At 44.2% G+C, this 24265-nt stretch overlaps 1 protein-coding gene across 5 annotated transcripts in view; it reads right to left on the bottom strand.

Annotated features, from left to right (window-relative positions):
- Positions 1 to 94: 94 nt before the first annotated feature.
- Positions 95 to 24265, bottom strand: part of C3G (C3G guanyl-nucleotide exchange factor) — a 28631-nt gene continuing 4460 nt past the window's right edge. For 2 of the 5 annotated variants that reach the window (XM_070281691.1, XM_070281687.1), the window contains exons 2-13: positions 9000 to 9590; positions 8751 to 8941; positions 8094 to 8686; positions 7580 to 8028; positions 6809 to 7375; positions 4648 to 4759; positions 3943 to 4592; positions 3561 to 3729; positions 2932 to 3501; positions 2743 to 2868; positions 2556 to 2687; positions 95 to 2493 (exon numbers count right to left, since the gene is read on the bottom strand). In XM_070281691.1, coding sequence (XP_070137792.1) covers positions 2361 to 2493; positions 2556 to 2687; positions 2743 to 2868; positions 2932 to 3501; positions 3561 to 3729; positions 3943 to 4592; positions 4648 to 4759; positions 6809 to 7375; positions 7580 to 8028; positions 8094 to 8686; positions 8751 to 8941; positions 9000 to 9590 — 4283 coding nt within the window. In that variant the 3' untranslated portion in view covers positions 95 to 2360. Of the gene's footprint in view, positions 2494 to 2555; positions 2688 to 2742; positions 2869 to 2931; positions 3502 to 3560; positions 3730 to 3942; positions 4593 to 4647; positions 4760 to 6808; positions 7376 to 7579; positions 8029 to 8093; positions 8687 to 8750; positions 8942 to 8999; positions 9591 to 11200; positions 11887 to 24265 lie in introns of those variants that run through there. The other 3 variants (XM_043210026.2, XM_070281682.1, XM_070281690.1) reach the window with 3 other exon arrangements.

Here is a 24265-nt window from a genome sequence, read left to right as displayed (position 1 = left end):
GGATCAAACTCACCACAGGGTACAAGGCGCGCAGTTTGAAATCACGAGACTTCGTTTCAACACCCTTCCCGCGAATTAAAAAGACATTTTGCAATTTAAAGGAAAAATACATTGATTGTGTAGCTATTTTTCATTCTTCTTACGAATACACGCATAACATTTAGTTACAAATACATTTACAATTGAAAATTTGCTCTAATTTTTGTTGTTTTTCAGGAGGGGAGGGAAATGAAACGAAAATACAATTACACGTGATGACATACAAACTAATCAGTTAAGTTTAAACATACATACATGTACAAAAGACTTTTTTTAATTTAATAAACGGGATAGACACAATAATAATAATTAATAATAGGTAATCAAAAAAAAAACGAGTAAGTTGTTATCCTTAGGTTTGTTAGCTTAGTAAACATATTTTTTGTTTTTGTTTTTTTTTTTGTAATAATATCTTCTGTTTCTTGGCTTTCATATATATATATATATATATATTATTTATATATATTTTAGTTTAGTTTTACATTACATACACGTCGTAGGTAGTAAAATGTAGATTTTAATTTTAAAAATGATGTTGAAATACAATATACATACATCAAAAATCGATAATAGGCACATACAAAGCAATGACTAAATCAGAGATATCGGATATATCGGAGTATGTCTATACGCTTTTTCTACTTTATACTTGATTCCGAACCGTTTACTGTTTTTTTTATAATTATCGTATTATAAATATATATATTTTTAACCGTTATACTGATGGATCGGTTTCAGTGTATGTGTTTCTGTGTGTGTGTGTGTGTTCAAGTTCAAGTTCCCGTTATAACAATTTCTATATAAGCAGTACATACAATATGTAGCTCGATTAGATAAATGAAATACAACTACATATATATCCTAAAAGACAGTCTTGTTTCCTATGTGCGTGTTCTGTAGCTGTGTGTGTGTATCTGTGTTTGGTGTATATGTAACCTCTATTTCTCCAAGTGTATTTATACTGTAGCAGAGTACATTCGAAAGTCGGTCATCGCAATCTGATCGAAATAAAGTAGAATCTCAGAGTGTACTCTGGGTGGATCGACAGAGGACAGATGACAACGAATGCATCAAGGTTAGACACACATACGCCTATAACATCTATACGGCTGTGGGACTACAGGATCTACACTATCGTTATCGGAATAATCGAAACCTTCAGAAGGTCGCGATCACCGGCCAACAATCGATGCGTCCCACACATATAACCTCAAGGCTTATCTAGTTTACACTTTATACGGAGCTTTAGTTTTATTTATTTTTTTGCAAGGTATCCTTTTATCCTTCCCCCATCGCATATCGATTTGTATATGTATATCGATTTGCCTATCCGTAAATATATATGTATATATATTTTGTAGTTAATGTTAGTCGTACATTTAAAAGCAAATTGAATTTAGGTAATCTCCCATGTTTTTTTTTTTAGGTTTTTGTTTTTAACTTTAAAAGTCGTTTCGTTAATTGAGTTGCGAAATGAAGGTTCTTTCTTTTTTGATTGATTTGATTGATTGATCGACACCGCCGTCCGACACCTCCCCCGTTCTTCAGAATCAATAATATATATCCTTTCTAACACATAGAAGAGGGGTTCTAGAATGCTCGTTTAGTTTTTGGTTTCTCTAGAGGATTGCATAAAATTCGCGGCGTGCTTGGTTTGGATTGGGTTTGGTGCCTCTGCCCAGGGGTTTCGTCGCTTCGTAGTCTGCGATTCAGATCGCTTTTCATAATTAAATAGTTAACACATTTTTTGTTTTCAAGTTTGGTTTGTTGGCCTCTATTTAAAACGTACAGTGTGTGTTCTCTCTGGTCGTCCCAAAAATTCGTTGTGTTCGTGTCTGTATAAGAGATTTCAGGATTTTAGAAAACAAAGGACCGATCTCTCGGGGATTCTCGCGGCTTATTGTAGATAGGGACTCTCGATCAGTTGGTGGGGAGTTGGCTGAGGTCGTCACAGAGCTTACTTAATAGTTCGACTACTAGAGAACTGCTCTCGGCTTTTTCGTTTCGTTTTTCTTTAAATATTTTCCTCTTAGTTTTGTACGCGGCTACTGAATCGGTGTATATCTTTTAGTTATGATGTATATAAGTATATATATCTCTGACCCGGTATCGGTTTGGTAACTATAGCTATATATTATTCATAATGTGTGTATATAAATATATTTATAAATATATATATATAGACAGAGAGTAGCTCAGACCCAATAGAATAGTTTGTATCTTTTTGACGATGGTGCCACCTCCGTTTCTCTCCGTGTAGTTCCCATCACGTACGCAGATATAGGTATATATGTATAGGGTTGGTGTTCTGCTGCTGAAGACTAATAGTTGACCGGGCGGCGGCCGCGTGGCTTGATCTTCTCGGACACCTGCCACATCTCCTCCTCGCCCATGAAGTCCTTGAAGTTGTCGAAGAAGCGTATGATGCGCTCGTTGCGTCGAAATGGATAGGCACTACGAGATCAGAGATCAGAGATATTAGGTATTCCAAAGGATAAAAGACACGAGTGTCTAACCATTTCTTAAAACGTTTCATGTTTACAATAATATTGTACTGCTGCCAGCGCTTGGAAAAGTTGATGACGCCCTTGGACAGGTAGTCCTGGTTGCCCACATGCACAAACGTCAGATCCTGCAGGACCAGGCCACTGAAAAACACAAAGTTATCCACAGATTCAGGGCACTCTCAAGCTAGCGACTCACATATAGGGTATACAGGGAGGGTTAGTCTCCGCCAGGGCCTGGCGGTAGGCCCGGAAGCTGGAGCTGGAGTCGATGAGGGTGCAGAAGGAGCGCACCTCCTCCGTAATGCCTTTCTGCCACTCCAATCTGTGGACGGAAGTGCTCGCGTTACAGGTTCTATTGAAAGGATACTCGATCCCCAGGCCTTACCTTCTTATGGGTCCCGAGTCCAGGGCCGAGAGCAGGGCCAGATACGAATTGTAGTTGTTCATCTTGCGCAGATGCTTCATGATCTTGATGAACTTGTTCACGTGCTTCTCGCGCTCCTTGGCGTCCTGCAGGCGCAGGATCTTGGAGCGCGCCCAGAAGGACATCTTGTTGAAGTGCTCGGTGAACTTGTTCAGGTTCGGCGACTTCTCCTCGCACTGATCTTTGGCAAATAGTAATACTTCGGGTATCTCGATCTTCTGGAACAGCTCGGCGTCCAGCAGGGTCATCTGCTCGGCTATTTCCAGCGACTTCAGGTCCAGGAGACTGGGCTGGCCGGCCCCGTTACCGGACACGCCTCCAGTCCCGCCCGCCCCGCCGACGCCGCCCACACCCCCGCCACCGTAGTCCAGCTCGCCCATGAACCCGTACACCTTGGGCTCCTTGTAGAGGGTGACCTTCTCCACGAACTTGTTGCGCAGCAGCTTGGCCAGGTACAGCTGCCCGGAGCAGACCAGCTGATAGACAAACTCCACCAGCAGGCTGAGCAGCTGGCTGGTGAGGTCCGTCGACCTGGAAGAGGACCGGGGATTAGCCAAGGGGCAGGAGAGGATGGTCGTTGATGTACTCACGTTAGGTCGTTGACGACGCGCACCAGCAGCGAGAAGGTCTCCTTGGCGGCCTTCTGCTTGTTGTCCTGGACTTGGCAGAAGAAGTATGTGTAGCGATGGGTCAGCTTCTCGATCACGTCGATCGGCTGGATGAAGGTGCGGAAGGTGGTGATGAAGGCCTCGCTGAACGCTGCGTTGCGCACGATCGAGGGGCAGTGATGGAATACAGAGACGGAGACAACAGAGGTATTTTTTAGATGAGAGCGAAAGTGACTAGGATTGGGTTTGGTTTTGGGTTTGGATTTGTTAGTCGGGGATTTGGATTGGGAGTGGGTGGGGGGTATTAAATGCTTGCCAGGTTGGACAGGGGCTTCCTTCTTCTTGGCCTTCTGCTGATGCCTACCATTGTCGGCGACCTTCTGGACGCGGCTGGCGTGGACGATGAGGGCGTCGATGTAGCCGCCCTTCACCTCCGGCCCGTCCTCCTCCTTCCTCTTGAGTATCAGGTAGCGTGTGATGTCGACCTCCTCCAGCATGTTGATGAGCATCTCCTCGGGCTCCTCCTCGTCATCCTCCTCCTCTTCTTCTTCCACTGGGCCCTGGGCCTTCTGGGCCTCCGGATCGGGGACTGCCGCGCGCTGTGGCAGGTCCTCGTCCAGCAGCTGGAGCGAGTTGATCGGCTGGCCAGCGTTGTCCACTTCGCCGCCACACGCTGTCGCGGCAGCGTCCTCGCTGGGCAGCTGGTGGGAGTAGAAGGTGGAGCCGCCGGCGCTGCTGACGTTCTCGTTGCTGTCCAGCACCGGACTGGGATGAGCGCCGGGCGCCTCCTCGGGGGCCAGTTCCTCGCAGACGGTGGCCATGCGGCTATCCGGCCTCCCGCCGCCCGAGCCGGTGGAGCCGTTCTCGGCCAGCAGGGGCTTGGGACTGGGCGGCGGGGTGGTGGTTACCACGAAGGGCTGCAGCGAGGTGGTCTTGCGCTGCTTGTAGTTCTTCGGCGGCAGGGCGGGCGGTGTCTCCAGTTCCGGCGACAGTTCCTTGCTCATCGGCATGATGCTGCAATTTTTAAGATTAAGATTAAGATGCTAAATCTTTTAGGATTGGGGCTCACTTCATGGTCTGGCTGTGGGTGATGTTCCGACTGATGTTGTAGGCGTGGACTGTGTGGCGGTGCTGCTCGATGGAGCGCGTGGATGCCGAGCAGATCTCCATGTAGGCCAGAACTGGATTGGGGATGGACGAAACACAGTGTTAGTTTGTTTTTAGATAATTTTTAAAATTAAGGAAACAAAGTAGCATTTAATTGAAAACCAAACTAAGCCGGAACGAACGAACGAACGATCCTTGGCGCTTGTGAGCTTCTCCCGGACTGACTTGACCACCGGGCCGTGGCTTCCGCTTTGGCTCTGGCTCTGGGCCTGGTCTACGGGTCTCTCTCTCTTTCTCACACTCTCTCTGACTCTCTCTGTCTCACTTGGGCTACATCAAGGGATCGCATCACAACAAACAGTTAAGGAAAACTTGGAAAAACAGCTTGGAACGGTGCGGGTGCGGGTGCGGAGCGGGATGAGGAGGCGCAACAGCACAACAGGTGGGAGCACAGGTGGACATGTACCAGATGGAGGTGGGTTAGGTGGAACTTGGTAATGGAAGCAACAATTTAACAAGAACTAGAAACAAAACCGTATACAGATCTAGGTCTATAACTGCAACTGCAACTGCAACGGCAACTGCGAGTGCGAGTGCAGCAGGGTCCCTGCTTTGGGGCACCAACGCGAAACCAATGATGGAAAGCTCAGCGGCAGCGCAGCGGCAGCGAAGCAAAAAAACAAAACTCCAAATGCTCTTGAGGTCCCACATCCCAACCAGACTTTCTTTGTAAACCAACATACGAGAACTAGGAACTGCAGACTAGAAACTCAATATACCTCAAAGCTTGGCCTCGGTGGCTTATTCATTAAAACTAATACAGGTTCTTTAGCATTTCTGACTAAGTTCTTTCTAAGTTTGCAAGGGTTCCATTATTTTGTTAACATTTCCTAAAACTATAGCCCTTCTGTAGAGTTCCCTGCGAGTTTCAGACAAATCGGACCACCTTTCTTCGAGATATCGACTTTTAAATGCCAGTACTGACTGGAAATGGCCCTGAACTGGGCTATAACTGGGGAACCGCTCTACCTATAGCTCTGAAATTCATACCACTTCTTCTAGTCATTATTCTGTGGTGAATAGAGGGTCTAACTACTCTGCAGAGTTGGAAATGCTAGTACTAACTAGAGAATAGTCCTAAAAAGCATGCTTTCAGGTTCGGTGATCGTTGTAACTGAGGAACCGCTCTACCGATCGCTCTTAAACGGGTTCCACTTGTTCTAAACATAGTTCTCTGGCATATAGAGGAAGGATTTAATTCTAGTTCCCAACTACTTCCCATCTTTGAAGCTAATAGGCATATGATACTGAGACCAAGACTGACTAGGTCTGAGAACTACCTCCTTAAAACCCTTTCCATCTAAAATATCCCTCCCACTGTTAAACTTTCTTAGAAAAGTATCCAAAAAAGAGCATTTAAAGTTTCTGTTTTTGTAGCTTTTGGTTTTCTGGCTTTGGGTTTGGAAAGGTTTAGCGCGATGGTGTTTGGAAGTAGTCTACGTGGATGGTTGGTGCTGGTCCGCTGGAAGACTTACCCGAGAAGGCCACACTTTGAAACACTAGATGTTGGTTGGAACGATAATTTAGATGGGTTAGACTCTTGCGTACAACAATGTGGCAGACTTGCTTCTTGTTTGATAAATTGCTAAAGGGTTTGCGATAATGCGAGTATGTGCTATAAATAAAATCTATAAAGTCTTTTTAAGAAACACAAACACAGAAACCCTCTCCCCGCCCCTCTCCCCTCTCTAGGGGCTCAAGAGGAGCCTGACTGGCGGATGCGGTGGTTTTGACTGATTCGTGTCAATGGAATGGTGTCTGTTTTTCTACCAAAATGATCAAAATCGAAGTTAAAATTCACAAAAGAATCTAAAAGTCCCCTGATGTTTGTGTGAAATGCGGTTCTTAATTATAATACACTATAGCTTTTCTAAAAAATAAAAAACATTACCGCTCTGGCGGTGAAAAAAAAACCAAAGAAATCACAACAATCATGGATCCAAGACACAACATTAAGGATGCACAGGAAATAAAAATGTAAACATTTTCACATGGAAAAAAAAAAGAAGAAGGAAAAAAGGAGACGATGTAAGTAAATGTGCACTGAGAGAAATCCGACTTACTGTGCTTCTTCTTCATGGGCAGCGGGGGCGGCTCCTCGAGGTTGCGCTTGTCGAACGCGTAGCAGCTGCTGCCGATGAGGCTGTGGTGCTTCGAGTGCCACTGCTGCAGCTGGGCCTGGTGGTTGAGGTGCTGCATGTGCCGCAGCTCCGCCAGCTCCGACTGGCTGCTCCGGTGGCTCGCCCAGCCCCCCTCGTCCGCCTCGTCCCCGGCCGACTCGTGTCGCGTTAGCCGCGGCCCGGTCTTGGGCGGCAGGGCCGGCGCCGCTTCTGGCGGGGATCCCCGCAATATGCCCAGCGAGGAGGACAGCGTCTGCTCCACTTCGCTGCTGCTGTAGCCGGTGCTGGTGCTGGTGCTCGTGGAGCTGGTGGTGGTGGTGCAGCGCTGCTGGAAGTCCCCCAGCAGTGCTGGAAGTGCGGCGGAGCTGCTGGTCGCCCCCGACTCGCTGATGCTGAAGGCGATCTCCGAGTTGCTGCTCGAGGACTTGGTGGAGGACTGCACGCTGTAGTCCGAGGAGCGCTTGGACACGCTCTGGGTGGAGGTGCGGAACGACTTCATGGACACGAAACCTGTACAGGGAGGAGAACGAATCCGATTAGAGTGGATTGAGGTGGCTGGAGGAGGGAACACACTGAGGGAACAAAACTAAGGAAGCGAAGGCTACACAACACTCAAAGAAAAACCAAGCAAGCGGATATTACAGAAAGCAGGAGCTAGTAGAAGCTAGTAGTGGTAGTAGCGGAAGTGGTAGTACAATAGGTCATAGCCAGTACCCGATTCGTTCGAATGGCGGTTGATGGTGAGTGCCGCGGCCGCCTTGCGCAGCTCCGTGTTACTTTCCCCGCCACCAGCCGTCACCGTAGCGCCACCAGATGCAGCCTCTGTCGTCCCGAGTCCATGTCCGGGTGCTTGTCCTCCAGCAGCGGCCACCACCGCGACCGGTAGGCTGGCCAGTTCGCCTTCTAAACGTGGTTTGGGAGTGGGAAGGTCGGAGGCCACCACTTGAGTCGAGGCAACAGCGGGCCGATGGCTGTGGCTGGAATACTCACTGTAGCTCAGTATCTTGTCGCCGCCATGTCCGTCCACGTCCACGTCCAGGTCGAGGGCCGGCGGCATCTTTGGCATTTGGCGCAGCTGGTCCTCCTCCTCGCGCGAGTGGTTCAGCGCCGAGTCGAAGGAGCACTGGCTGTTCTCGTCCGGCGACCGCGACCGGACCGAGAGGCTGCAAGGAAGAGGGAGGTAGGGGACTTTAGTCTCTGGATGGGGTCATTCTCGATTCGAGCTTACTGATCCACGCCGTAGTTCAGCAGCGAGATGTTGGAGCTGCAGTCCAGGTCCGAGTTGAGGCTGATGTTGTGCGACTGGGCGTAGGGCAGCGGGCTGGCCTGATTGGAGGTGGACGTCGTGGACGAGGAGGAGCCCACCCCCACTCCCGGGCCAGGGCCGCCGACCGCCGCTCCGCCCTGCTGGCTGCGACGCTTCGGCGGCAGGGGCGGCGGGTTGCTGGCCCGGTTCGGCAGCGGCGGCTTGGGCGGGGGGCTGGTGTCGCGCAGGATGCTCTCGGTGCTGTGGGAGCCGCGCATCGGGTTCACGTTGTGCTGCTCCAGGATGTCGCGCTCCTTGGGCGTCAGCGCGATGTCCGGCAGGGAGGTACGTTGCGCCGCCGCAGCCGACTCCGCGGCCGAGACCCGCATGCTGGCCACCGATCCGATGCCGATGCCCGTGCCGGGTCCGCCACTGCCCACTGCTATGCCCGGGGAGGCGGTCACGGCGCCCGTGATCTCGGCCGCCGCTCCAATGCCGCCCAGGCCCGAGCCACTGTACCGGAAGGTGCACTGGTCCTGCTCCTTCAGCTTGCCCTGCGCCAAGGTCACTAGATTCTGGAAGGGATTCCGAGCGATGGTTAGGGGTTCTATGAGGGAGAAGCTTGTGCCAAGTACTCACCCGCACGGCGTCCTCGAGAAGATCGATCACCTCGCGGACGTTCTCGTTGCTGAGGGAGGCGCACTCGCCGCTCTCCTCGGAGAGCATCACCTCGTCGCAGAGCTTGATGAGCTTGCCCAGGCTCTGGTAGACCTGCTGGGTGGCCGAGCTCATGGTGGCACTGTTCTCGTTCAGGGTGTAGGTTTGGATCACTGGAAAGGGGGGGATGGTCAGTACAGGGTCCTCTACAGGCAAGGCAGGGATACTCACCCGAGTACATGCTGGCAATGGTCTCCAGGATAACCGTGCCGTTGCCGGGCAGCACCTCCAGCTTCTTCTTGAGGATGACATCGCGGAAGTGCTTAAGGGCGTTGGAGATGTCCTTGACGTGCGTCTCGAGGGTCTGGGTGGAGCGCTGCACCTCCTCGTTGCTGGGCGGGGGCTTGCAGCCGTGCTTCGAGCGGGGACTGTGGGGCGAGTGGGAGCGGCCCAGGGTGTTGTTGGTGGTCCGCATCAGGGAGATCTTCTCGATCAGGTCGTCCTTGAAGGAGCGCGCCCTCCTCGCCAGCTTCGTGCCCTTGAGGCTGTTCTTGTGCCCCGACGACCCGGCACTGGGCGGTGCTGGTGGTACTCCTCCGGCCCCTCTACTGCCTCCTCCTCCGCCGCCTCCGCCGGCTGGGGTTCCGGGTGTGTTGTGGTGCGTGGGTGGCGGGGGTGTGCTGGAGGTCGTGGACGCGGCGGCCGAGTAGCTGTTGCCGCTGTTGAGGCTGTTGTTGCTGCTGCTGCTGCAGCCGCCGCCGCTGCCGCCGATGCCTCCGCTGGAGCAGGTGCCGGGCGTGGATGGAGAACTGATGCTGCCGTCTGTAAGGAGAGAGAGGGGATCCGCATGATTACTCAGTTCCTAATAATAGCCCTCGAAATGGCCGATTTTGGAAGTCAAATTCCCGATTCGCAAGTCAAGTTGCCAAAAATCGCCAAAAATCAACATTCTTGGAGCGAATAAGGCCAGAAGCAGGTGTTGACCAGAAGCGGGTGTTGGCCACAATGAGTTCCGCCTCTGATTCTCTCGCTTTTCGAATTCAAATACCAAGTAGGCGCCAGTAGGAACCATAAACACAAAGCCATAAAAGCGTTGCATCACAAAATGTGGCAATCATGAAGCTAAGTTGCATTCTTGGGAAAACAAAGCAGAGCCATTATCGAGCCACTATGTTACAGAAAGAGGGAATGCTTGGCATTTCCCAAGCCAATCTCTTAGTTTAAATATTTAAATACAATTTAATATTAAATATTATGAGGGGGATTTAGAAAGAAAGAGGGAGGGAAGGCCTATTTCAGGGCCTATGCTTCAATACTCTTTGAATTCTAAATAGTAATATTTGAAATAAGGTTATAATGTATTATAAGATTAATATTAAGATATTATTAATATTTTAATATTAAGAATCTGATAACCTTCTATGAGAAGGAAGGTATCCATCCATTTTAGGTAGCTATACACCATGGAATGTATCTTCAGCAACTTCTATGAGAAGCGAGGAGAGAGGTACTCCAAGAAGGTACCTAAACTAGTTATTTAAACTTATTTTATTTATTTTATTATTTATTTATTTTTTAATATTATTTTTTTTTGGGTTTCTTAAGTGCCTATGAGAATCGAGGAGGAGGGCGCTATTTTTATTTATTATTTATTATTTATTAATTTAATATTTAATAATTATTTTTATTTTTTTTTATTACTTTTTAAAGGGTGCTGAGGTGCCACCTATGAGAATCGAGGAGGAGGGCGCTATTATTTAAATAAATTATTTTTGTTTATAATTTAGTTAAATATTCATTATAGCTATAGCCATATAGCTATTCATGTTTTTGTTGTTAAATATTACTACTACCCTTCTGAAAAACATCCTACAAGGAGAGAGTGCTTTTCTAACCATTTCTTTTTAGTTATTTCTCAATTAATTATTATTTAAGCACTAATATCTTAATTTTAAAACTAAAAACATCTCCGATAGCACTGTATCTCTGAACCTAAAGGGGTATAGCCCTCAAAACAATTTCCAAACCACAAAACAATTGCAAGTGGAACTCGTTGGAGCGAAAAAACTATTTGTTTTCTGCAATTTTTAATTTTTTTATAGTTTTCTTCTTCTTGATAATACCAAGTACTTGTAAAGTCGTAGAGTATATATAGTACTGATAGATATAGATATAATATAAAGCTTCAAACTCTTATAGTTGATTTAAGATTTATATTAAAAACACCAAACTTTTATAGAAAAACAAAGACAAGTACGGGGTATCAGATAGTCTGTACTATTAGACTTGTTAGCTTTGAGGTGGAACCTGGAGTGCCTAGTGGATGGTGGATAGTGGATAGCAAAACGAGCCAAAGGGGGCTGTCCACTGGGCTGGCTAGGCTGGGCCTGGTGGGGCCTCCGAAGTGCCTTGGGCGGGCAGCTTTCACTTACGGCACACCGCATTCTTGAGCGGCACAGGTGGGCTGGGGAGCGGCGTCTCCATGGCGGTGATGTCAGTGGCATCCACGTCCATCTCTTGGGGTATCAGTGGCGCTGATAGCGACGCCAATCGTGGCAGCTTTTTGTATTTTCGACGTCTGTGGAACTTGATGCTGTGCAACGTGTTGCCGGTGGTGCTTGGAGTGTGGCTGCTGGTGTTGTTGTTGCCGTCTCGGGGCGACCATGATTGGCGCTGTTTTTTCTTCACCTGCCGATGGTGGTGATGATGCTCCTCCTCATGATGGTCGTGCTTGGAACTCGGCGGCGGCAGCGGCGGTGGGGGGGGCTTGAGGGTATAGGAGTAGAAGCCCCAGCGCTCGGCCAGCGCACAGTCGCTCAGGAAAGATTCGTCAAACTGCGGCATTGCATAACACAGCCACCTTGCCGAAGAAACCGAAACAACAACAAAATAACGAAAACAAAACACGCATAACACTCATCAGCCGATGTTTCTTCAAACTTGAATACCAAATGCCACCGATAACATAACGCAATAGCATTCACCGATAAAGCCACCGATATGTCATTAATATTCGGGGTTTCTGTTGGTTTTCTTTGGCGAGTTGTAATTACAACACATGCGAGGGGGGCTTTGTGGGGTGGCTAGGTTATTTTGATGATTTGCACCATTTCGATGACTATCGATAACATTTGAGGGGGTTATTAGATCCAAAGAACATTAGATCTATTGACTAAATAGATATCATCAATAATTCTCAGTTTAAACTGAGTATTTTGGAGGTGTTAGGCCCCTTTTCTATTACTTTTTGATTATTTTCACACTTTCGATGACTATCGATAACATTTGAGGGGGTTATTAGATCCAAAGAACATTAGATCTATTGACTAAATAGATATCATCAATAATTTTAGAGGTTTTAGGTCACTTTTCGATTACTTTTTGATTATTTTCACAATTTCGATGACTATCGATAACATTTGAGGAGGTTTTTGATGCAAATACTTCACATTCTCTAATTACAGAGATATATCCTCAACAATTTTCAACAAAAACACATTAGTTGGTTGTTTTGGTCCACTTTTCGATTACTTTCCGATGATTTTCACCATTTTAAATGACTATCGATAGCATTTAAGGTGCTTTCTTTATCCAAATCTTGTAATTCACTGATTAGAGATATGTATCATCAATTTCTATTATTTAAAACCCAATATTTGTAGGTTTCTTTGAATTTCGATTACTTTCCGATGATTTGCAACTTTTGATGACAACCGATAACATCAAAGGAGGTCTTTAATTGCCTTTTCCTGTTTGGTTTCAAAAGCCATCAGCCCGTAGTGTGATAATTTTTATGGGAAAACTGTCGCAGGTTAGAGACACCCTCCCTTCCTATCGTTTGAGTGCAGCTTCCGGCCCTTCCTTCCCCTCCCCGCTATGGGGGGGCACTTTGTGGCGTCGAGTGCACTGATTTAATCAATTTGCCGATAACCGATAGCCGATAACCGCACTTTGTTGCACTTTCTTTCGCTTTCAAGAGCAATTGCCGCTGATTTTCCTTTTTATTTTTCCATCGATGGCTGGCTGGTGTCGTCGGTCGCCCCCGCTTCTGCTTCTGCTTCTGCGGATGGGAGGTGGGTGGTGCGATGATGCTGTGTCTCTGCCTGCTGGCTGGGATGTTGATTAAATAAATCACAAATAAAGATGATTATATTTAGACGGGATGCTCGGGCGAGAGGAGAGCCTATATACTAGAGCTCATGGCGCTGTCGCTGGCGGTGGTGTCGCGTTGTCGACTGGAAAGCGCACTGAACTATGAAAATCCGCAAAACGGCAAACGGCAGAGCTCTGCTCTGCTGGCCGAGAGAAGGCTGTCGCGACCCGCTAACATCCAAACATCCAAACCGTCCAAACCGACCAAACCGACCAACTACGTCCAACCAACAACGGCCAACGGCAATGGCAACACATTAGCAAGCGCCAAAGCCAAACCAGCAACATCACCAAACCCACCAACAACAACAACAACAGCAACAACAACAACGTCACAAGCAACAGGAGCTACAACAACAACAACAACAACACTATGGTCGAGCAATATCACCAGCAACTACAACAACACAAGCCGCAATTGAGCATCCAATGGCACTTGCTCACCTGGCTCTCCCTCTCCCTCGCCCTCTACCTCTTCAAATACCTCTCTCTTTGCCTTTCTTTGCTGCTACTCTTGTTAGACACTCGAAGAAAAAGTTGAACTCTCTCTTTATAATGAAAAATAATGACTAAATATTTTTAAACAAAAAGTTCTATATAATTCCATATAATTTATAATATTTCATAAGAAATTTCTAATCAAATAAATATTTTTTCAAGAAATTTACACTCAGAATTAGAAGGAATTTTGATAAGAAATTTATACTTAACTATATACTAAGATTTAATATAAATTTCAATATAAAGTTCTTATCAAATTTCTTTAAAAAAAACATACATTTAAATGAATATATATTTTATTAAATTTAATTACTCTACCACCCCCAAAATATCTCTGAGTGCATCGAAAAAAGAGGCAATCGCCAACTGTATAATTTAGTGATAGCCAAACGGTATGTGGCTCCCCAGGCTCTCTCTTTCGGGGGCCTGGGATGCTGCTCTCTCGCACTCTCCCACTCTCCCAGGCGGCGAGTCTCCCTCAATTATCAATCAGCTGGCACACCTGAGTGAGAGGCAGAGAGAGGGAGAGAGAGCAAAAAAATGAAATAAATAATAATAAGGGGGTTAACGAGGTTCGAACGGGGCGGAGGGGTGGGGGGGCACTTGGCCAGGGGAGGCGACTCTGGGCGGATTTCTTCAATTTGCAAGTGGCGCTCGTGACTTGCCTTGAAAATGTGTCGAGCTGCTGCGCAAATGGGCGAAAATCGAAGGCGTCGCCAAAAGTAAAAAAAACTAAAGCCCATTGCTCAGATACATAGGTGGTATATATACTAGCTATATATCTAGTACTTGTATGATCTCGAAGGGAAAACAACAACAAAGGAAGCCCCATACCACGGGTGCCGGGTTAAGGTCATTCCCGACATGCCACTTGGTCACCGGCCGGCATCTCAAGGTCATTGGCCTTGTCATGAATTGGTTTCTAATTGGATTCGTCTTTGATGGATATTTTGGGAGGGAAGGAGGACTAAATGGGTCCTAAAATATATAATATTATAATAATAATATATAATATATAAGTATATAATAAGCATAAGCCCAGCATAAGTATAAGCCCAAAGGGAAGTCCAGTTCAGAAAGGTAACATCTATCTATGATAATAATATTATTGAAAGACTATAATAATAAAAGTTGGTAGAGACCTGAGTTTCGAAGCTTATATCTTCCCTATACCATCTTGGCCATTAGGACCTTTTCTAAGGTTTCGAACCTTATTATAGGGTTCTTTACCTCTTAATCCATCTATAATATGATTATTATTCAATAATTAGAATAAAAGATGATAGAGACCTTAGTTCTGAGGCTCAACCTTAGCCCTATACCATCTTGAACCTATTTTGATAATATTATCAACAGACTATTGGACAAGGAATGAATTAAGACCCAAGTGTTAACCCTTATCTAGGTCCTATACCATTATAACCCGATTATATTCCAGTTATTATTTCAATGATTAGAACTTCTGAACCTTATCTGAGCCCTATACCATCCTGATCATATTATGATATAATTAATACAAGATTATACCATCCCTTAAGAACTAGCAACTCAGATAGACGAAGGCTACCATTATAGGTAGCTGCCTTTATAGTATATCATTAGTATATATATTATACCATTAAGTTAGTCTAGTCTATAAGTCTACAAGTATATCATTAACTTAGTCTATTTTTGTAGACTATTTCTATCCTATTATATTAATAATAATAATTATTTCAAGATTAAAACCCTATCAACACCTTACATCCGATCGGACTCCAAATTCCCCAGTTTATGGTCCAAAACCCTATCGAACCCCCCCCTTGAGACCATTTTCCATAGACTTTCCACAGCTCTTTCCATCATTTTCCAAGCAGAGACCCGAAAGTAGAGTGCACTTCTAGACAACTGCATTCTTTCTCTTTTGGGGTCGCCTTTGGGCATTCCAATTACCTCCCACCTCCCCCACTGGCCCCCCCACCCTCCTCGCCCAGAAAGGAGCTTTGGAAGTCACGTTCCCCCAATTAATTTGGCACACTGGCGAAATTGGGAAATTGGAAATACCCGAACTGGCACCAGACCACCAGACCACCAGACCCAAACCCGATATCGAAGCCAGAGCCACTTTGCATGATTGGGAAATTGGATCAGGCAACGGAGCTGCCACTAGAACCCCACCGAAGCCACCAAGCCACCAAGCCCCAAGACTAGGCCAGGCCATCGGAGACCTGGACGGGCCCAGACTAACCGATTCCGGAGCCACTGAGCGGGTTGGACGAGTCGTGGGGAGTCGATCAGGCGCTGATTTCAGTTCTGGTTCTGGTTCCAAAAAAAGAAGGTTTCGACAAGTACAGGGGAGCTTGGCTAAGGTGAACAGGGGCTAAGTATCTTGTATGATAAGTGCTGGACTATCTTTAGACCTTTGAAGGTCCACATCCCTGGCTCCATCTTAGAGGAAGATCCCCTTCTCATCCAAACCCCAATCGTATTTTATGGTCCTCTTTAGGAGGGTTCTACTGTAGCTAAACTGGGCTAGGCGGATTTAAAGCGACTGTCAAATATTTGAGAGTTAGGTGGGGTGGGGAGGGGAGGGGAGTGGATGGGACCGGTTGGGAGGCGATGACACAAAATTGGTAATTGGCGCACCCGATCGAGTCGCGATCCGCTGGCGATAATGAAGATCGCTCATGGAGCTGCCAGTCTCTGGAGGGGAGGGGGGGTCGGGTATGCAAACGAAGCCAAGTCCTCGGGAATCGCCACTTGACCAACATCGGGGGACCAGTTTGGAGAAAGAGCTGCGGTCCGGGGGGAGTGTAAGCCTATTAGCGAGAGTATGGCCCCAAAAATGACTGAATGAATGAGCACAAAACAAACAAGAAAATAAAAACAGAAGAATAAATTAATAAAAAATAGGAAAATAAATAAAATAAGAGGAGGGGGGGGGGGAGTTATGCAGTTTTGGTGGCTTGTGGAATGGAATGGAATGCCATGCTTTCTAACTGCTGCGATCGCGATTCGGGAACCAAACCCACAAATTGGCACACACGCACATGGGCGCCGAAACAGAGACCCCCTTAGGGGTCCCCCCCCTTCGCTCTAAATTATGAAAGCCGCTAAAACGAGTAACTAAATGACATAATCTACAAGCTACAGGTATGCATAACGATGAGGAAATAAAATAAATTGGTTAAAATATAATTTGTAATTTAATAAATAAAATTATTAAATATATAATTTCACTATTTTTTTAATGAAATATTCATCAATTTGGTTTAAAAAACTTTTTAAAATTAGTTAGAGGATTAAAGCCACTTTAAGACACTGCCTTTAAGTAAAATAAACAAAAATTAATTCAAATATTCATAAGAATTATTAATTAAAAATAATTTAAAACGAATAGAAGCTAAAAAAAAAATACATTTAAATCTTAAAAACAGTAGAATACCCAACCTGCTCCTAGTCATCTACCCTCTGCTGTCGATAACACTTAACATTTCCCCATCGAATGTTAAACTTTTGGGGTCCAACAGCCAACTCCCAACAGTTCAGCCGCGAAAATGTTAATTCGAAACATCACCAAATATAGCCATCTCATTGGGCTTTTGTTTATTTATTTTTTTATTGTTTGGATTACTCAATTAAATGCACAACATTGTAATTTCTCTCAGTGTAGAGATAAGGGCCCCTGAGGGCTTCGATTTCAATAAAAAATAAATAAACTGAAGTGATCACGACAGGTTTTCGTGAAAGTTTAAAAAAAAAAGTAAGAAATGCATCCAAAAATGCACCCACATGTGAGCTCTACACAGAGAGAAAATAAGGGCTTTGTTTTGATTTTATGTTTAATTTTTAAAACAAAGAAGTTACTCATTGGGGTTTTCTGTAAGTCGCTGTAAGAAGTGAGTCAACTTTTGGGGAAATTCAAGGAGATATGTGATATATTTTGGTCATATATCAAATATTTATAATAATATATATATATTATATACATGAGTATAGGTATATATACTCATAAATATATATCATATGAATATCATATTTAAAATGACAAATTGTTTTTTTTTCTTTTGTAAAAATTTTCAATGAATATTTATCGTATTTATTTTATTTTTATTTACTATTATTAGTATTATTGACTTCAAATATTTTTCTTATTATTACTTTATAACCCCTATTTTCTCTCAGTGTATAAGGGCGCGGGCTTTGTGAGAATGTAGTTTTAGGAACTCCTTCCGCTTAGGACTTTTTGTTTTTTTTTTTTGTTTTCTTCCTTTCTGGCTTTTCGGCTCTTCTTCTTTTCTGACCTTGCCCACCGGTGGGCGGACAATGACGTCACGCGCAGGTGCTGTCATCATCGGGCAAGTATTTTGTATGTCGACCGCCCTTGGCCCCCCGCACTCCCCCACCCCTTCCACCATGGGGCAATACAATGCCAATGAATTGTTGAATTATACATCATCGTGTTTATAATTTGTGTCGATTACTCACTCGAGTCTCCAGAACGTATTCTCGCTCCCCAGCCTGCCACTCTCTTCGGCAGCCACTCTTCTTCTTGGCTCTTTCTCTTAATTTTCCTTCCTCACTCACTCACTTGGCTAATTTCCCCAAAAGCCAATATCTCTCTCTCACTTGCTCTCTCCTTTTGTATTATTTAACTTTTCACCTCGCGAGAAAAAAAAACAAAAACAAAAAGAAAACGGTATTTGGGACAAACATTAAAGATGATGTAGTTCCGATACTTGGGGCTGTCGGCGGCGCGTTCTGAAACTTCCGGAAAATAAAAGGCCCGACCGTTCCCGGCAACGGTTAGATAACTTTTGAGCGAGCCCCGTCGTCATAATTAATAATGCGCTGAAAAAAACAAAAAAAAAAACAAAAAAAAACAAAAAAAAACAAGAAAAAACACAAAAAACAAAAAAGTATGAAATGGCACAGAGAAAAAAAAATTAACAGAAAAAAAACTCTCAACGCAGCGTTAATGAAAATGAGAATAAAATTTATTTTGCTTTTATTTTTGAAAATACACTCGAAGAATTTCAATATATATCCATGAACTACAAATCAAGGGCGTATGATATCGGAAGATTCAATATCTATAAGATTTGATCTGAATTTCATCTAGTTTGTGGCCCGAAATACATGTTTTATGGTTCTATCAAGGATAGGTTGAAGAATTCTGCGATATAGTTACATATATGATGGTATAAGATATGATATTGGCTAGGAATTCAAAGAATTCGGGGATATAGTTATGTATATGATGGTATGAGATATGATATTAGTTAGGATAGTATAGGATAGTCTCAAGAATTATGTATTATAATTGTGTATATGATATGATATTATGATATATAGTATAGATATGATATTATAGGAAATGAACTGATATAAAAAGATACGACAAGATATGATATAAGATACTATAGGAGATTATTTGAAAATAATTTAAATCTCGTATCAGATATTATTCTATAGATATGATAGTCAGATATAGTAGAGATACGATATAATGCTATAGATGTGATGGCATTTTGAGATATTTCAAGATTTCTTTTAAGTTATAAGATAGATATAACTAATCTATATATGTACATATATCTGGAATATCTGTAATAATATCTGTTTATATATCTATCTATATATCTATATATAATATATCTATATCATAAATATTATTCAATTAAGATATCAGCTCGAATCTACTGACATCATCGTATCATCCATCCCAGTTCCCCTACAAATCATATCCATATTTAATTCAAAGTGACTAATATTTTCTCTCAGTGCAAAAGGGGTATTCGGGGCGTATTTGAATGCCTACTCCAAAAGCAGAAAAAAACTCAAAAAGGCTGAGAAGCCCACGGAGAGTGGGGAGCGATGACGGTATGGCGGTATGGCGGTACGATGGTGACAACGCCGATGACGACGACGATGACGATGACGACGTTGTTGTTGTGGCTTGGAGTGAGTGATTGTATGAGTGTGTGTAGGCCACAGTGCCTATGAGTGTGTGTGTGACACAATTGTGGGTGTGGGATAGAGCTCAAGGGAGAGGGAGACAAGGGCATCTCCAAACTAGATACTAGATACTTTACTGAACTATATAGATATCTAGATACTTACTATCTAAAGTTTCAAGAACCAAGGATCATAAGCAGACTTTGGAGATTTTTTAAGCCTTTCTTCCCAGTTCCATTTTAATCTTGAATATTTTTAATAGAAACTATAGCTATATAACTATTTTTCTTCAAAAATATTAACTATCTTGTTACTTTCTAGAGATATTTCTGAAGTTTCGAGAACCATAACATCGAGAACCTCTGAAATAGTTCCCCAAAGGTTTCTATAGTTTTCACAAGCTATTTAATATTTAAGCTTTAATCTCTCTGTATATTTTTAATCTAAAATCATATCTTGTATCTCAAATCCCCAAATCCCAACCTCAACTATCGAGAACCAAAGATACTTCCCTTCCATTCCCACTCTCAACGGCTTTCGGTGATAATTGCATGAAAAGTATCTTTGTTTCTTGGATCGAAAGTTGTGGCAAGTAGATCCACAAAATGTATCTGATTATTGGTAGGAAAGTGAATCGCCCAACTGAGGTGATTCGAGGTGAATACCCGCCAATTAATTTCGATTTCCCATCAACTCCCAGTGGGGCGATGCTGGCCCTCACTTCTTTCACTTTCGGGCCACAATGGATGAATGGAAGTCTCTCCAGTTCGCAGGTGGCCGAAAAAGCCATAAAAATAGTATGGAGAGGGGAGGGAAAGGGGCGTGCTATCATCGTACTAAAGATACATGCATGAATTAAAGACAATACCGATAGCATTTCAATGTAACTGGCCAGTAGACACGCTTCAGATACGACTCTGGCCAGAAAGCAAGACAGAAAGCCACAAAGCCAGACCCAGAGAAGCATAAAGAAAGAATGAAAGTTAACGAGTGAATCTTTGTAGAAAGACTAGACTTAGGTCGGGGGGAGGTGGGGTGGAAGAAGCTATACACACACCTCGATTGGGCGAACAATTATGACATAGACCGGGCGACAGTCTGACTTGAAAACGAAAGTGCAGAATGGCAAGTGGGGAGCACAAAGCCAACAAAGCCGTTTAGAGAAGCCCACAATCAAGAGGTGCCCCTTCCAGAGGGGGCTGGGGGGAGGGGGGCAGCCTAGGGAAAGCGCCATGTCATACGTGACCATAAGCCCACCTACCCTACCCACACGATACCTGCGATTTCACTCGAGAGCCACTCGAATAGTCTCTCAACTTCCCACTTTGCGGTGACCCGAAGGGCCAGCCCTTCCCAAAATGCAGTTCACTTTTTATGGGTGACCTTCGACCCCACACCTTGCACCTTACAGACCCGTATAGAGCTTGGGATTCGCCTTATAAGGGGGGTGTGGCTTCAAAGAAATCAAAACTTATTTTCATTCAAAAGAAATCATGGTCGGAAGAGGCAATAAATAACGGTTTATCGATAGGTTCGATAAGTTATCGATAAAATAGGCACAGATCCAAGTATGGAGCTTAAGATTGGCCATCTGCAAGAAGTTTTGGGCTATTAAACACTAAAGTCCTGAATATTTAAATTAAATTTAAACCAGAAAGGGCCACAAGTTAGAGTTTATCGATAGTTTCGATAGGAAATATAAAAAAACTAAGAGGTATAAGGCTTGTGAGGGTATTATTTGCCTGGAATGGGTAGTGTTGCCTTCATTAAACCTAAAACTGATTTGAATTCCAAAGAAATAAAAGCCAGAAAGGGCAACTTATTAGAGTTTTTTGATAGTTTCGATAATTTATCGATAAATCAGGCAGTCTATAGGTTCAGATTTGGGCTTGAAGGGGAGTGTTGCCTTTAAAAGCTAAACGCGTTTGAATTCCAAAGAAGTTGAGGCCTGAAAGGGCTACAAGTTGGAGTATATCGATAAGTTATCGATAAATTAGGCTTAAAACTAGTAGTTACTAGGATAAATTGCACTTTATGATATATATAGACATCAGTTAGATCTAGAATAGGAACTATAAAGCAGTATTTTAATTAAAATAGTTAATTTTCTTTCATATTTATTTCATAAAAAAAGCATCATAGATCTTAGAACTAAACCAAGTAACTATTTTTAGCAAATAACTAAGAAATAATTCAAGTAATTAGACTGCTTCTAACTGAAGTAACAAACCCTAAGATAGCCACAACCCTAAAGATACTTTCCAATAAAGATACAAGCCAATATTCGCATTTCCTTTGAGGTGAGGGGTCGGCACTATCTCTCAGATATCTTCCATTCAGTATCTTTCAGATACTATCTGGTAATCGGTAATCGGTCGTTTCAATTAAATAATTTTCAGCTCATGCGAGGGGGGAGAGGGGGGTCTGCGATGTAAAGAAATAAAGCCATCTGTTTCTGGCCAATTAAGAGCACTTTTTGTGCCCCAGCCGGTGCCCTTTGGCCCTTGACTTTTAGCGCCTCCCACACATTCCACCTCCCAGCAACCCCCTCATCATGAGCATGAGTTTAAGGTCAGGGTCAGGGCGTGGAGGTCGAGGGGGGGTGGCTGCAGGCCGACTCGAAACGAGGCAATTCCTGGTAGCCTTTGACCTGCCACTCCCTGCATGCTGCATGTCACGGATATCAACCGCAAAGCGGACGCAAATCATTCCCAGAAATCGGAGCTCTTCTTCGAAAGCTTTGTGGCGACATCCGGCCCTGTCCTGGCCACTTGTATGGAGCAGGAAGCACTTGGCAGGGCAGATGGAAGAGTTCCCCGTTAAAGTGGACCCTCGGAAGAGCTTCATTTTCATAAAAATGGACTCTGAAATTAATACAAACTGGCATTGATGAGGTGAGGGAATGCTGGCATTCCACTGGCAGTTATCTGGAAGCAACAGGTGACAGGGCCCGGCGTTAGAAAGTGCAGTGAAAGCCACACAGACACACACACACACACAGACATACGAACTAAATTGTTCAATCAGCAAACAATTAAACAAAGCCCTTTTCATGTCGTGCCAGATTCCCATTTCCCATTTCCATTTCCAGAATAAGCCCACAATTTCCATTTATTCGCGACTTGTCTCTGGGGGCTGCCGGTCCGGACCCTGGAGGAGGCAGTTCCAGCAACGTGGACATGTGTTGACTCCGCAGCTTAGTGATTAGATTAGATACGGGGGCCACGCACTAGACCAGACGTAGATATCAGATCGGGTCGTGGGCCCACCAACAACTGGTATCTGAGGGATAGCCAGGGAGGGAGATATATTCGCGATATTTGGGCTTTATGGTTCAGCATCCTGTTGCAAATCAATCAAACTATGGCAAGTGGCAAGTCATGTCCCTAGAAGGGGGTGGAGGGAGTTTCAGAGGGATTGGAGTAGTACTTCAAGGGTTATAGTCGTTTAATGGGGGTTGTCTTTAGAGGAGAAGAGCCTCTACAATGATACTCGGTATGAAGCATGTTCTACACATTGGGGATATAATCCCAAAGTTTCAGGACGATTGGAGAGATACTTTTCGAGTTATAGTCATTAGTAGGTGCTCTCTCATCACTATCTTCACTATAACTCTGAACTTTCGAAGGGATTTCCCCAAAAGAAAAGGGTTTTCAGACCAACTTCCAAGACTTCGTGAGAAATACCTAATAATAGAAGGATCTCTTTCGATTTTCCTACAAAATAGGATAGCCTTTGTCATGATATCTATTATGATACAAGTACTACCCCTCTACAAGACAGTCTCCAAGTTTCAACAGAATCGGACCATTACCTCTCGAGTTACAATCCACTGAAGTAGCCCTCCCCCCAGAACTGATCTTTAATCTGAGACCCACACCCCAAACTCCATCCAGAAGTTGCATAATTTCCCTCCATTTTCCAAAGTGGCGCAACCGAAGAGGCAATGTATCTCATCTGGGATCGATTCGGAGGCACAATCTACCCCCCTTCTCCCTCCCCCCTCCTCAGGGGACTCCGATTCGGGTTCTCAGATCAATTTGCTCGATTAGGTTCCTAATTTGCGGCAATTGCCAGCCCGTTGCCTCGTTCCCAGTCCCCATCTCCATTATTCCATTATCTCGACCGAACCGAACCGAACCGAACGATCGCATTCCACATTCCATTCCCCCCATAGCTCACATTCTTCTGTAGCTCTGTCTCTCTCGTCTCATCTGCTGCTGTCTCTTTCACGCGGCTCAAGGCCACTCGGAACTGGAACTGGGAGCTGGGGGACCAGCCGCCTTAGGGTTCTATTTTTTGAAATATTTGCATAAAGATCGGTTGGAATGACTGACTTTGATCTTGAAAGTTCTTATCGGAGGGTCTTGGGCGGGTTCTGATAAGAAAGGCGGTGAGTTGTACAATTCTGATGGGTTTTCAGGGGTTTGTATCGCGGGTTCCGGTTCTTAATAGTCTCGTTGATATTCTCGTTACATTCTTTAACTAATCTTAGATAGTAGTAATCTTTCTTTAACTACTATCTTTCTGTTCTAGCCTTTAGTTGGGGGAGAATATTAGATATTATATATCTTGTAATATCTGTTGTAATATATCTTGTAGTATATTATACTTAATATTCTCCCCTAATTATTTGAATATTTTTTTATACTCTTCTTAAGAATCTCTAGGCTTTTTAGAAGTTTAATACCCTTCTCTAGATTATATCATTCTTTATAGATATATCTATCTATATATTTCCCCTCCCTATGGTTAGTAGTTCTTCTAAGAAGACACCTCAAGTAACTCTCCTAATGGAGAATGTCTGTATGGGGGTCTTGTTCTTGAGATTATAATAATGCTCTTCTCTAGGATTATAGTATAATATCTCTGGATGATAGTATTCTTTATTATTATAAGCCATATTC

Source organism: Drosophila bipectinata, chromosome XL (genome assembly GCF_030179905.1).
Source record: "Drosophila bipectinata strain 14024-0381.07 chromosome XL, DbipHiC1v2, whole genome shotgun sequence".
Lineage (NCBI taxonomy): Eukaryota > Metazoa > Arthropoda > Insecta > Diptera > Drosophilidae > Drosophila > Drosophila bipectinata.
Note: the sequence above shows the minus strand (reverse complement) of the source record. Positions and strands in the feature narration are given on the sequence as shown.